The 15,355-nt window shown below is 37.1% G+C and overlaps 2 protein-coding genes across 2 annotated transcripts in view; one reads left to right on the top strand and one right to left on the bottom strand.

The window, feature by feature from the left end:
* Nucleotides 1–14,897, top strand: part of LOC141342412 (dynein axonemal heavy chain 11-like) — a 98,677-nt gene extending 83,780 nt beyond the window's left edge. The window contains exons 58-67 of the mRNA XM_073846857.1: nt 1,125–1,271; nt 1,354–1,467; nt 3,471–3,614; nt 6,136–6,318; nt 7,428–7,529; nt 7,649–7,783; nt 11,592–11,765; nt 12,036–12,271; nt 12,378–12,500; nt 14,669–14,897. Coding sequence (XP_073702958.1) covers nt 1,125–1,271; nt 1,354–1,467; nt 3,471–3,614; nt 6,136–6,318; nt 7,428–7,529; nt 7,649–7,783; nt 11,592–11,765; nt 12,036–12,271; nt 12,378–12,500; nt 14,669–14,897 — 1,587 coding nt within the window. The remainder of the gene's footprint in view (nt 1–1,124; nt 1,272–1,353; nt 1,468–3,470; nt 3,615–6,135; nt 6,319–7,427; nt 7,530–7,648; nt 7,784–11,591; nt 11,766–12,035; nt 12,272–12,377; nt 12,501–14,668) is intronic.
* Nucleotides 1–15,355, bottom strand: part of LOC141342353 (dynein axonemal heavy chain 11-like) — a 260,969-nt gene that overhangs the window by 154,870 nt on the left and 90,744 nt on the right. The window lies entirely within an intron of this gene.

The raw sequence follows: 15,355 nt of genomic DNA, 5'->3' as shown, positions 1-15,355 counted from the left end.
TCTCAGTTTGACAGTTCAACAGCTGAGCCCAGGCCTCCATTGCTAAATTAAAAATGTCTCTTTAGAACTAGCAACGAAGGAATTTTGAAAGAGAGAGATGGACAGAGTGAGTGTGATTACCTGCATCTAGTACAGCATTCATTCTTCAGCTCAATCACATATTCACAATAAAGCATTAGTTTAAATGTCTGCTGAGGAAAGCGATATCTTTTTCATACTATCCTTTCATCTGTTAAGGGTCATTTCTGATGACAGCACTGCTCATACTTTTATTAAATACTACTATTATGTGTGTGTGTGTATATATATATATGTGTATATATATATATATATATATATATATATATATATATATATATATATATATATATAATATATAAACAAACAAACATTATATTTATTGAATAATAATATTTAATAAACAACAACAGCCATCATAAAAGTTGCTAGGCAATTCAGTCAAAAGTACAAAGGTGTTCTGATATACAGCATTAAAATGACATAAAATATAACTTGATGAGATTTTGCACTCAGCCAAAACTATCTGCTCTGGAACAAAAAATAGATAAATGAGACCAAAGACTGCCTGTTAGATTTACCCAAAACAAATTATATCTCATGTTTAACCACTATAGAGACCATAAGATAAGAGCCAGCGGTAAATTCCAGAAGATCTGGCTGAAGTAAAGTTTCTCTCAGCGGGTTCATGAGTGCTGAATGGCAGCTAACCCCGTTTTTAAATAAACATTATCTTTAGTGACAAACCGCATATTTGAAGTCTAAACCTACCCGTTCTCACCTAAAAAACTCTTAAAACTACATCTGTGACACAAAAACATTATTATTGATGAAATTGTAGTGGATTTGGGCGTCTGCCATGACACTTGATGTGAGAAATACTTAAAAGTGATACAAACGGTGAAACGGTTGGAGTTCTGATATCACATTCCTCTCAGCCAATCAGATTCGAGGACCGGAAAGAACTGTTGAATAAATATTAATATCTCCACAAAAAAGAATGGTATTGAGTAGGAGTATTGATATAATCATGACTTATAAAAGGTATTTATGAATTAACAAGAGAATATCATATACTAAATGTCAACATTATATATTTACATCAGGTTGAGGATCTGACAGTCAAGCTGAACTCACAAGAAGTGGAGTTGACGCTGAAGAACCAGGCCACTGAGGCACTCATGGCCAGGATCGGCCTGCAGACAGAAAGAGTGAGCCAGAAGAGAAAAGATGCTGACCTAGAGGAGCAAAAGGCAGAGCAAACAAAGTCTTAATGACTCAACATGGTGCTTTAGTAATTCCCCATCACTTATGTGAGTCTGTTTTCATCTGCAGGTGGCTGCCATCCAAGCAGAGGTGTCTCGAAGACTGAAAGATTGTGAACGGGATCTGGCTAAAGCTGAACCTGCTTTAGAGGCAGCGACAGCTGCTCTCCAAACTCTCAACAAGGTAAATATTTAAAATGTACACTACCAGTCAAAAGATTTTGAACAGTAAAGGTCATTACACACTGACAATTTTGTAAGCGTTTTTATTTTTTTTTTCATATTCAACATCCTTTCTTATCAAAATGCTTGTTATGGATGCAAAAACGCAGAAAATCAAACCTGAATTTTTTATGATGGACAAATTTCAGAGGCAGTGTGTAAACTCGATTGACATAACGTGAGGTCGTATTTATTTTTTAACGTGCAAAAATTTTGGATGAAAATTTCTGACTCAGTGTGCAGTGGCCTTAAGAGTTTTAAAAGTTTTCTATCTGAATATATTTTAAAATGTAATTTATTCCTGTGATTTCAAAGCTGAATTTTCAGCATCATTACTCCAGTCATGTGATCCTTTAGAAATCAGTCTAATATTCTGATATATATATATATATATGTGTGTGTGTGTGTGTGTGTGTGTGTGTGTGTGTGTGTTATTATGTTGAAAACAGCTTTTTATTTCAGATATTAGAATGATTTCTGAAGGAACATGTGACACTGAAGACTGGAGTAATGATGCTGAAAATTTTCCTTAGATCACAGGAAAAAATACATAAATAAAAAATACAATATTACAAATACAAAAAATACTTTTGACTGGTAGTGTATTCTTTAAAAAAATTACAATGAGGGGGATTTTTTTTGTTTGAATATACACATATACTATTGTTCAAAAGTTTTTCCTTTATTCAGCAAAAATGCATTAAATTGATTGAAAGTGACAGTAAAAACAGATGCATGAGTACTGCCAGCATTGCTTTAAAGGTTGCAGAAGTAGAAGGTCAGTTTGTCAGTGCTCAGACCATATGCCACACACTGCAACAAGTCGGTTTGCGTAGGCGTTGTCCCAGAAGGACGCCTCGTCTGAAGCTGGCTCACAAGAAAGCCTGCAAACAGTTTGCTGAAGACAACCTGTCCAAGAGCATGAATTACTGGAACTATGTCCTATGGTCTGATGAGACTATAAGATAAACTTATTTGGCTTAGATGGTGTCCAGCATGTGTGGCGATGCCCTGGTGAGAAGAAAAAAATGTGTCTTTGCCTACAGTCAAGCATGGTTGTGGTAGCATCATGGTCTGGGGCTGCATGAGTGCTGCTGGTACTGAGTGCTGCAGTTTATTGAGGGAAACATGACTTCCATTGTGTACTGTACATTCTGAAGCAGAACATGATGGCTTCCCTTCAGAAACTAGGTCGAACGGCAGTTTTCCAACATAATAACGATTCCAAACACACCACCAAGATGACAACTGCCTTGCTGAGGAAGAAGAAGGTGAAGGTGATAGGGTGGCCAAGTATGTCTCCAGACCTGAACCCTATTTAACACCTGTGGGGCATCCTCAAGCATAAGGTGGAGAAGCACCATGTGTCTAACATCCAGCAGCTCTGTGAGGAGTGGAAGAGGATCCCAGAAACAACCTGTGCAGCTCTGGTCAATTCCATGCCCAAGATGATTAAGGCAGTGCCAGATAACAATGGTGCTAACACAATATATTGACACTTTGGACAAGTTCACTTAGGGTGTACTAACTTTTGTTGCCAGCTATTTTGACAATAATGGCTGTATGTTGAGTTATTTTCAGGGGACAGTAAATCTATACTGCTATACAAGCTGCACATTGACTACTCTAAAATATATCCAAGTTTCATTTCTATAGTATTGTCCCTTGAGAAGATAGACTAAAATGGTTGCTGAAATGTGAGAGGTGTACTCACTTTTGTGACATACTGTATATGCAAACCCTATGTAAAAGTGAATTTTGCATCGTAGATATGTATTATACTTAGAATAAAATAAGGACAAAATAAAATAGAACAAGTGGAAATGTTGCTATTTTATAAAGTAATGGCTTGGAAATTTGTGGGAAATGTTTTGTGCCAAATATTTGTCTTACCTGAACTTGATGGTTGACAGGGTAACACTTATTCAATTAGCAGTTCAGTTCTTTCTCCTTTGTTTCTTGTAGGTAAATCTGACAGAGTTAAAGACGTTCCCGAATCCCCCCGAGGCTGTGATTAACGTCACCGCGGCTGTGATGGTGCTGTTGGCTTCACGTGGGCGAATTCCAAAAGACCGCGGGTGGAAGGCCGCCAGAGTCTTCATGGGCAAGGTAAAGGCATTGCTATGATAACAGCACATCCAATGGCATCTGATTCATGCTAGTGTAATCCACAAGCAGCCCTTGACCCGTAGACCCCGCTAACCCGATGTACAGTAGTGTCATGAATACACTACATTATGAAAGCACTTCTGTGGAAGAGAATATTAAATATATGTCACATGAGATAGAAATGGAAATATTAGGGAAAGGTTGATTTATGAGGTCAGCATGAAGGGGAGGAGATGGCTTTTGAAAGTGTGTTGTGTGATGGATAAAGAATTCAGATGCAAATTCAGAGGTTGCAAGTAGGAGCAACCCAGGAAAGGAAAAGATCATAATTGTGCTTCTTTGGCCTTAACGTTTTATCCTGGGTTATTCCATGTGTTTGTACATTTACTGGACTTTAAGCCGATTTGAATAAAATGTGTGCAATTCAGTATGTACAGTACTTAACATGTTGTACTTACCAAATAAAGCATCATAGCTAAAAATGTTATAGTTATATTATATTATAGTTTTTTCTAACTCCTTTTTTCCCTTTCTAGATTAGTTTTGTATACAGGTCCTTCTCAAAAAATTAGCATATTGTGATAAAGTTCATTATTTTCTGTAATGTGCTGATAAACATTAGACTTTCATATATTTTAGATTCATTACACACAACTGAAGTAGTTCAAGCCTTTTATTGTTTTTATTGATGATTTTGGCATACAGCTCATGAAAACCCAAAATTCCTATCTCAAAAAATTAGCATATCATGAAAAGGTTCTCTAAACGAGCTATTAACCTAATCATCTGAATCAACTAATTAACTCTAAACACCTGCAAAAGATTCCTGAGGCTTTTAAAAACTCCCAGCCTGGGTCATTACTCAAAACCGCAATCATGGGTAAGACTGCCGACCTGACTGCTGTCCAGAAGGCCATCATTGACACCCTCAAGCAAGAGGGCAAGACACAGAAAGAAATTTCTGAATGAATAGGCTGTTCCCAGAGTGCTGTATCAAGGCACCTCAGTGGGAAGTCTGTGGGAAGGAAAAAGTGTGGCAGAAAACGCTGCAAAACGAGAAGAGGTGACCGGACCCTGAGGAAGATTGTGGAGAAGGACCGATTCCAGACCTTGGGGGACCTGCGGAAGCAGTGGACTGAGTCTGGAGTAGAAACATCCAGAGCCACCGTGTACAGGCGTGTGCAGGAAATGGGCTACAGGTGCCGCATTCCCCAGGTCAAGCCACTTTTGAACCAGAAACAGCGGCAGAAGCGCCTGACCTGGGCTACAGAGAAGCAGCACTGGACTGTTGCTCAGTGGTCCAAAGTACTTTTTTCGGATGAAAGCAAATTTTGCATGTCATTCGGAAATCAAGGTGCCAGAGTCTGGAGGAAGACTGGGGAGAGGGAAATGCCAAAATGCCTGTAGTCCAGTGTCAAGTACCCACAGTTAGTGATGGTCTGGGGTGCCATGTCAGCTGCTGTTGTTGGTCCACTGTGTTTTATCAAGGGCAGGGTCAATGCAGCTAGCTATCAGGAGATTTTGGAGCGCTTCATGCTTCCATCTGCTGAAAAGCTTTATGGAGATGAAGATTTCATTTTTCAGCACGACCTGGCACCTGCTCACAGTGCCAAAACCACTGGTAAATGGTTTACTGACCATGGTATTACTGTGCTCAATTGGCCTGCCAACTCTCCTGACCTGAACCCCGTAGAGAATCTGTGGGATATTGTGAAGAGAAAGTTGAGAGACGCAAGACCCAACACTCTGGATGAGCTTAAGGCCGCTATCGAAGCATCCTGGGCCTCCATAACACCTCAGCAGTGCCACAGGCTGATTGCCTCCATGCCACACCGCATTGAAGCAGTCATTTCTGCAAAAGGATTCCCGACCAAGTATTGAGTGCATAACTGAACATAATTATTTGAAGGTTGACTTTTTTTGTATTAAAAACACTTTTATTTTATTGGTCGGATGAAATATGCTAATTTTTTGAGATAGGAATTTTGGGTTTTCATGAGCTGTATGCCAAAATCATCAATATTAAAACAATAAAAGGCTTGAACTACTTCAGTTGTGTGTAATGAATCTAAAATATATGAAAGTCTAATGTTTATCAGTACATTACAGAAAATAATGAACTTTATCACAATATGCTAATTTTTTGAGAAGGACCTGTATGTTTATAAAGGCACTAAATATATATACTACATTTCAAAAGATTGCAGTCGGTAATTCAATTGATCAAAAGTGACAGTAAAGGTATGTAATGTTAAAATATTTATGTATAAAAAACATTCAGCAGCACAACTGTTTTCAACATTAGTAATGTTACCCATATGTTTCTTGAGAATCAAATCAGCATATTAGAATGGTTTTTAAAGGATCATGTGACATTTAAGACTGAAGTAAAGGCTGTTGAAAATTCAGCTTTGCCATCACAAGAATACATTTTAAAATATATTAAAACAGAAAAGGTTTCTTTAAAATTCTAATAATATTTCAGTTTATTGTAAACTGTACTGTAATGTTTGTTTTTTAGGTGGATGACTTTCTGCAGGCCCTACTTTCTTATGATAAAGAGCACATCCCTGAGCCCTGTCTGAGTGTGGTAAAGCAGGAATACCTAAGAAACCCAGACTTCCATCCCGATCACGTTCGGACCAAGTCCTACGCAGCTGCAGGTCTCTGTGCATGGGCCATCAACATAGTGCGCTACTATGAGGTGAGGGAATATGTGACATGCAAAAAAAAAAAAAAAAAGGTATTTGAAATATAAACATTAATACAATTTCAGGAATTTAAATTCAATAAATAATTTGTTAATTTTAATATAATTTTAAAATGTAATAACTTAATAAAGATTAATAAAAAAGAATAAAAAATTTTTAGGGAAATATTTTGAAAATATTAAGCTCTAGCTTTCTGTTAGTCAAAGTGGGTTTTAGCTTTAAAATGATAAATAATTTGTTATAAGAGTTTCAGACTTTTATTTTTGTTTCAAATTGAAATTTTGTTAACTCACTCTCATCAATAAATAAAGACGTTACAGTATTTTTAGACCCCAAAGAATAACAGTCAGTTTTATTACGATTACTTTTCTTAAATTAAAACATCCTTGATAATGTATACAGTCTGAATGGACATGTGACGTGCGTTTTCGGTTGTGTAGTGTAGACTGAGCTCGTTTCTGAAATGCAGTAAGAACGCCATTGTAGACGAGGATCGTTTTTATTTTTAAGGGCTGTTTTAAACTGAAAACGCATTAGTGAAAACATGGCCTAGGAGAGATTCAACCGTTCAGAAAGCTGGCTTCCCCCTTCTGAAAGAACCAGCTAAAACCAGCCTAGGCTGGTTGGCTGGTATTAGCTGGTCAACCAGGCTGGTTTTAGCTGGTCAGCAGGCTGGTTTTAGAGGGGATTTGGCCACTTTCCCAGCCTGGTCAGACTGGGAGACTAGCTAAAACCAACTACTTCCAGCTTAAACCAGCTAAGACCAGCCAACCAGCCTAGGCTGCAGGGCTGCATCAGCAGCATGAATGCACGGTGTATAAGAAAAAAAATGTTTATAAAATTACTGATGACCCTCAGATGTCACATGGACTACCTTAACGATTAAGGCTTAGAAATCTCTCAGATTTCATCAAAAATATCTTAATTTGTGTTCTGAAGATGAATGAAGGTCGCATGGGTTTGGAACAACATGAGGATGAGTGACTAATAATTACAGATTTTTTTTTTTGGTGAAGTATCCCTTTAAGCTATAACTTTCTCAAAGTGGTTTTAGCCTTAAAATTTATGTGTAAAGAAAGAGAATGTGTGTTGGGTTTTTCAGGTTTATTGTGAAGTTGCACCGAAGCGCCTGGCTCTGGCACAAGCCAATACTGAACTGGAATCTGCTACTGCAAAACTACTCAGTGTTAGAAAGAAACTGGAAGTAGGTATATTTTTCATACAATGTGATAAAAAAAGGTCATCTGTTTACTATAATCATTCAATAATACTGCATATTAAGATATAAAGTACTAGTATCTCATAGTCACTTTGTGCTGACAGGATCTGGACAGGCACCTGCAAAGCCTAACAGCTCAGTTTGAGAGGGCTGCGGCTGAGAAGCTGCGCTGCCAGGAGGAAGTGACACGCACCAGCCAGACCATAGAGCTGGCCAATCGGCTGGTGGGAGGCCTGCAGGTACTGGGCGGCTGTGAGAGGAGAGGGTCTGGGTTTAGGGAAACGCACTAACAGACCTAATCTCAACATGAGTTTGGCTTCATTCGAAGGGGAGGTGGCCATGGCTTAAATATTTGGCCAGACGCTCAGATTGAGCGCTCGGAAGGAAGGGGTGCACCACGGCAAATGCACCATTGATCTGGGCAAGGGGCTCGATGGCTGTAGGCCAGTTTGGGACAGCGAAACAAGAAGGGCATATATTCATCTGCTATCTATTTTCCTGAATGAGGCGATCAGGGTAATTGGTTTATGAGGGATGAGCTGGATTTGTGTGTAGATGCCCAACTTGAACAACTAAACTTTAAATAGTTTTCCCTTTTTCATTCGCTGTGACATTGATCATGCATATCCCTGTGAGATTATCTAAAATCTTTACCGCCGTTAATGCAAAAAAATAATAACAACGTAATGTTTCTTTTAGCGCTTTTATTTAAAACGTTCGACTTTCTTATTTAGAGAAATGAATAGGGCTACAATGGGACAGCTTGGCTTTTAAACATATCAAGACAAATGATTTGTCTTTATGCCATTGACCTGGAAGCAATAGTGTTTAGACTAATAAATCAGCCCGTCTATATGTAATCATTAACTTACCTCAAAGCCTTAACAGCTGTTGGAAATTAAAAACGCTTCACCCAGGACTGAGTGATATTCCAAGCAATCCATAATGCATTAGGCTAAAATTATAGTGATTTTTAACTGTCGGGGAATTTATTATGCGACATGTTCTAGAAGCTCGGCCCCTGCAAAGGCAATGTCAGACAAGATTTATCGTTGCGGGAACATCTCTGCGATATTATTGAAGTCTTAAATGAGTGCTAAATTGATGCTGAGTGAAAATGTAACTAAACTTTCAAAGCCAGTTTAGGTGAATTGTGACTGTATACATTATCGCTCATGTTCTGTCTGTGTTTATGATCAATTGGGAGGAGAGAGACAGCAGATAGGTTAAGGGTGAGATTTATATCTACGTCTGAAGGCTAGATTTAAGGTTGTAACATAACTTTATCTCAATCATTTTGTCTGAATATTACTTCATAGAAAACTTTCATGGTTCATGTTCATAGGGTTTATACGGTTTTTAATGTTTTAAAGTCTCTAATGCTCATTAAGGTTGCGTTTATTTGATTAAAGTACAATAAAAACATTGTGAAATATTATTACAGTTTAAACGAACTGTTTTCTATTTAAATATATTTATTTCTGTGATGCAAAGCTGAATTTCCAGCAGCCATTACTACAGTCTTCAGTGTCACGTGATCTTTCAGAAATCATTCTAATATGCTGATTTCGTGCTCAAGAAACATTTTTTACTATTATTAATATTGAAAACAACTGTGCTGCCTAGTGTTTTTGTGGAAACTGTGATAGGCTTCATATTTCTTTTAGGAATATAAAGTTCTTTACTTTAACTTATACTCAATTTAAGGCATTCTTCTGGAATAAAAGTATTAATTTAAAAGAAATTAAGGTTTTTGAGGAAAATATTCCATTCTTTTTTTTCCATATGCACTCTTAAAAATAAAGGTGCTTTGAAAGGTTCTTCAAGCGATGCCATAACAGAACCGTTTTTGATTCCACAAAGAACCATTAAGTCAAAGGTTCTTTAAATTTTGTAATCTGAAAAACCTTCTTTCACCTGAAGCGAAAAAGAAAGGTTCTTTAGATGGAAGGTTCTTTATGGAACCATTTGGACAAAAAAGGTTCTTTTATTCTTCTGTGAGGCATATTTATTTTTAAGAGTGTAGTGAACTTCAATGGGAATCAGTGGGTTAAAGGTCCAAATTGCAGTTTCAATGCAGCTTCAAAGGGCTCTAAAAGATCCCAGCCGAGGAATAAGGGTGTTATCTAGTAAAACGATTGGTCATTAAAAAAAAAAAATGTATATACTGTTAATCCAAGTATTTCTGTGATAATATGAATTACTATAAAACAGAAATAATACCGTGTAGTTGAAAAAAACTGTTTGTGAAGCTGTTTCTTGCCTAAACATGGTAACTCTCTGCTCTCTGTCAATGGCAGTGCAAACACAGATTATAAATGTTCTTTTCAGACTTTTTTTAAGTCCCCCTGTAGTCAAAAATTGTATCCCTAAAAACCTTTGATCATTAATGTTGCATTTTTTTTCCTGTTAAAATAAATTTTCATACCTTAAAACAGCTTGAAAATAACTCTACCCCCATTGCCTCATTTACTATATGCAGATCTATGAATATGCAAATGAGCCACGCCAGAGCCTTCTGATCCGTCAACTAACTGAACTTAACTGTACTAAACACAATATAATGGCTTAGACAGCTCTCTAAATCAATTTTTACTAGTTACAATTACAGTTAGAGAGCTCTATAATTCAATTATTACTAGTAAAAATTACAATTACAGAGCTCTCTAATTCAGTTCTTACTAGTCATATGTCTCCATTGACTTCCATTCATTTTAAATTGCAGAGCTCAATTGAAGAGAGCTCTCTAATTCTGTTTTTACAAGTAAGAATTCCAATTAAAGAGCTCTTCTAATTCTGTTTTTACTAGTAAGAATTCCAATTAAGAATATCTCTTATTCAGTTTTTACTAGTAAGAATTCCGATTAGAGAGCTCTCTAATTTAATTGTTACTAGTAAGAAATGAATTGGAGAGCTCTTTAATTCAATCATGGAGCTCTGCAATTAAACATATCCTTAATGTGGTTTTTATTAATAAAAATTGAATTATAGACCTCTGTAATTGTGTTTTTATTAGTAATAATTAAATTAGAGAGCTCTCTAATCAGAATTCTTACTAGTAAAAACTGAATTAGAGAGCTCTCTAATTGGAATTATTACTAGTAAATATTGATTTAGAGAGCTCTCTAATTGGAATGGTTACTAGTGAAAATTAATTTGTAGAGCTCTCTAATTGGAATTGTTACTAGTGGGAACTGAATTATAGAGCTCTCTAATTGACTTGTTACTAGTAAAAATGCAATTACGACGAGTAACACTTATATTTTAACACTAACACTATATTTTAGGCTAAAATGGCTTGCCATAGATAATGGCTGATAAAACGATCTTTTTACTAGCGGACAACAAAAGTGGACACTGTAACATTCCTTAAAGTAAGTTATTTAATGATGTTGTGTCCTCAAAATGCCTCAAAGGCTCGAATGCAGCCTAGATAGTGATTGCTTCTGACTCCGGGCAACTTTTACACTGTTGCCGCGGGTTATTATTAAAGTTAGCATTTTAAGTTTTGCTCTATTTAAGTTTTGGTTTTGTGCTGGTAATGCTATTGGTATATTTTGCATGCTAATGATATGAATCTATCCATTGATGTGATTGGTTATTGAATTTTGTGACGTAGCAAAAAAAAAAGGGCTGTTTCAAACTGCATTTCTGGGACTGCCTTTGGGAAACCACAGTTTTAAGAGGAAAATACTAAGCAATGGTGTTGATTAATCAATATGTTGATTGGCACATGGTTTGTTTAAAAGCATATTAAAATACCACATAGACAACAAAAATACAACCAATAAAACATGATTTTCACTACATGGGGACTTTAAATGTTTAATAGACAGGGGCAAATTGTTGTAATTTGTGATCACAATCTTTTAACGATTGATTGTGCAGCTCTAATAAATACACATTTCTAAACTTCTGCAAACAGATCAGGCTCAATCTTTTCTAAACTTCAGTGGAATTCATATACTTTTATTATTTATTATATTGGGGTGGAATGTCACCTGACCATGTTTAAGTGAGATTCACCCAGTCGTTCTCTCAATGTAGGCAGAAAACGTGCGTTGGTCGGAGGGACAGCTGGAGCTGGAGTCTCAGCTGAAGACCGTGTGTGGTGATGTGCTTGTGGCCGCTGCTTTCGTCTCTTATGCTGGATACTTCACACAGCCCTATCGTCACCAGCTCCTTTGTGACAAACTGATTCCTTTCCTCCAAGAACTCCAGGTATGATTCCTACTCTGCCTGTCCATTATTTCTATATAGTGTTTTACATTTGGACACATGTGGACATTTGTTTAATCATTTTTTTTCTTGTTATGGCTTTTGCCAACTCTTGTTTCACTCGTCAAGGTTAAGAGTGTTTTGGATCAGTGTTTCTTCCTGAGCTGTCCACTGTAAAATCCTGTTACTGTACTACTGTGTCTGCCCTCCAGTGGAGCGTTGAATTGAATAGCATCACTGTCTGTCTTCCTCTCCTCACACCTCGCGGTCCAGACCCCTATCCCGCTGACAGACGGTCTGGACCCTGTACTTACGCTGACTGACCAGGCCACCGTGGCAGGCTGGCAGAACCAAGGCCTGCCAGCTGATCGGCTGTCCGTTGAAAATGCAGCCATCCTGATGGCCAGCCAGCGCTGGCCTCTGATCGTAGATCCTCAGCAGCAGGCCAGCAAGTGGATACGAAATTTGTATGGGCCCAACTTGAGAGTACTGCAGTATGGCCAGAAAGGGTGAAGTGATTTTTAAGTTTAGTCAACGATTATTTATATAAAATAAGAAATGTGAAAGCAATAAGGCTGATTTGTCTTGTACTGGACTGTTAATATTATCCTACAGGTATCTGGATGTTATTGAGCAGGCTTTGGCTGCTGGTGTGGTGGTCTTAATTGAAAACATGAAGGAGAGAGTGGACCCTCTTCTGGAGCCACTCCTAAGAAGGCAAACCTTAAAGAAAGGAAGGCAAGTTTAAGCATCTCTGTGATTTGTACTTATTTTATACCACTGATTCTCTCATTGAGTGCAATGCAGTGAAAATTACTCTGAAAAATACCTTTTTGTACTGCAGTGGATTTTAGCATAGATATGTGAATCTCTAAAGAGCCCCATTTTTTGCTCTGTGCAGTATGAAATCTAGAATGGAAGATGAATTAGGGTTGTGTGATTTGAATAGAGGTGAAGGCAGCGGTATTGATTCTGCACTCACAGAAGCTGATAAATGTGCATTTGTTTGCTCTTTTTCTTTATGCGTGTTGAATACGGATCAGTTTCAGCAGCCAGTGTGTTGCGTTTTAACCCTGAGACAGCTATATATATATATATACACAGAATGTATGTATGTATATATATATATATATATATATATATATATATATATTATTTTTTTTATTAAAATATATTCAATTATAAATTATACATTTTTAGATTTTTTTCACAGTACAGACAACTAAATAATGCTTTTTTATTTTTGTACCTTTTTGTTTCTGAATTTCAATGTGTAAAAAAACATAATAAAATCTGTTTAATATATTATTAGGTTTTGTTTTGTACTAAAAAGACATGGATAAATAAATAAAATAATAAAATCAAATAAATAGAAAAATATGGCAACACTGTAACCAAAAGCCTATATTTTTTAATGATTTTGATTAAAAATAATTTTTGTGCTATTTTTTTCTGAATCTGAACAAATTTGATCTAAACCACTGGAGAGATCATAGTCTAAAATACTTATAAATCATTAATTTCCTCAATTCTGCTCAGTGAATGAGTAAAACTTTTACGATTTCTCAATGCATGTCTATGCATTTGGGTTACTTGATAAAGTGTACATGAACTGTAAAAGATATTAACTTCACATTTATGACCCTAGACCACAAAACCAGTCATAAGGGTCATTTTTGAGATTTTTGAGAATTGAGATTTATATTTTCAATACGTAAGCTTTCCATTGATGTATGGTTTGTTAGAATAGGACAATATTTGGCCAAGATGCAACTGTTTGAAAATCTGGAATCTGAGGGTACAAAAAATCTAAATATTGAGAAAATTGTCTTTAAAGTTGTCCAAATGAAGTTCTTTGCAATGCATATTACTAATCAAAAATTGAGTTTTGATATATTTATGGTAGAAAATTAACCAAATATCTTCATCTTTATGCTTTTGGCATAAATTAAAAAATGGATCATTTTGATGCATGCAATGTATTTTTGGCTATTGCTACAAATGCTACTTAATGTTTTGTGGTCCAGGGTCACATTTATATTCTTTAACAGAATAATTGAAATAATCAGCATGTATTTTCAAGTACTTTTAGAATGTGTAAATAGATGCAACAACTCATTTTTTGTTTTTCAGCATGCTGAGTTATTAATTTCTCAGCTCTTATTTATCTCTTTCTAGTCTTTTGTCCTCGTTGCATTGTACCACGGGACACCTCCAGTCCCCCTCTTTTGACCCATAACTGTAGCCCGATGTTTAATTTGATTACAAGTTTATTCCAGCGGCTGACCTACGCACCGGTCCATTCCTGTGATTAATCCGGCCACGGCAGCCATGATGGATCTGGTGCGGCTTCTCGGCTGAAGTTCATTAATAATTGGAATGTTGCAGAGTGTGAAGTAATGAATACTAATTATTCCTTTCATGTCTGACGGAGGAGCATGAGCCAATCCATCAGCTGGGACTTTAATTTGGTGAAGTAATGGTTCTATCAATAGTACATTAATTCCATCTTTTCAAGATATAGAGCCGGAGCGGACGCGGGCCTTGGCGGAACCTTTGGCATGAGAGTTGTTGCCGCTGGCTGACAGGCACAGGGTAATTAGGGAAAAATTAAAAGCCGCCACTTTGGCCAGCCAGGCCTGATTTAATTGAAATGCAGATTGGGATAAATATTGGCTGCTGGGAATATCATCTTCCAGTTTTATTTAACGCCTTTGCCTGCGGTGGCTATTGGGAGCATTTGTCATGCTTTTCTGTTTGCTTCAATTAGACATGTTGGTGAAACTGGTGTCTAGTACGGGTGGAATGCTCTTGCCGGGTCTTTGCGTAGACAGCAAGCTATATTCACAGATTGCTGTTTAGTTCCATTAGTCCTGAACGTGTAACACAATGTGGTGTTTCTACAGGTACATCAGGCTGGGTGATAAGGAGTGTGAATATAACAGCGGTTTCCGTCTCCTTCTGCACACTAAGCAAGCCAACCCTCACTTCCCTCCGGAGCTGCAAGCCCAGACCACACTTATAAACTTCACAGTGACCCGCGCTGGCCTGGAGGAACAGCTACTTGGACAGGTGGTCACACATGAAAGGCCTGAGCAGGAGATGATGAAGGTCAGTCACAGACGTCGTTCATAACGGTCTCAATATATGACCAGTGCCGGCAAAACTAGTCGGAATGTGCATGGGCTAGTTTTAAGCTCCAGGGCAAAAGAAGTGAAAGATGTCAGTTTTGGTCGAATTTAAGGTTTTCACAAAAATGTGTTCATTAAGCCCTCTTCTAGCAATCCCAATGCTCCAACTGGTAATTAAACTAATCTAGTAGTTAAATAGTAATTAATCTAAAAAGATCTTTATTTGTACATTTTCTAAGAAGAGTACCTTTTTCTGTTCACTTTTGGATGACTGCTGCTGCTTCTCACCACAAGTTGTAGGTAGGGCTGTGCAATTAATCAAAATTTGGTTTCGATTTCGATTTCCCTCCTCCATAAAGGCCTAATTTCACATGCAAATCAGCAAAATCATGTAACGTGACTTTCATAAAACGGGACGTGCTTGATTTATTAATGTATCAATTCTTTGATGTTGTGTTTTTA

The sequence above is a fragment of the Garra rufa genome, chromosome 9 (assembly GCF_049309525.1).
Source record: "Garra rufa chromosome 9, GarRuf1.0, whole genome shotgun sequence".
NCBI lineage: Eukaryota > Metazoa > Chordata > Actinopteri > Cypriniformes > Cyprinidae > Garra > Garra rufa.
The sequence above is the reverse complement of the archived record's forward strand: the minus strand, read 5'-3'. Positions and strand labels throughout refer to the sequence as shown.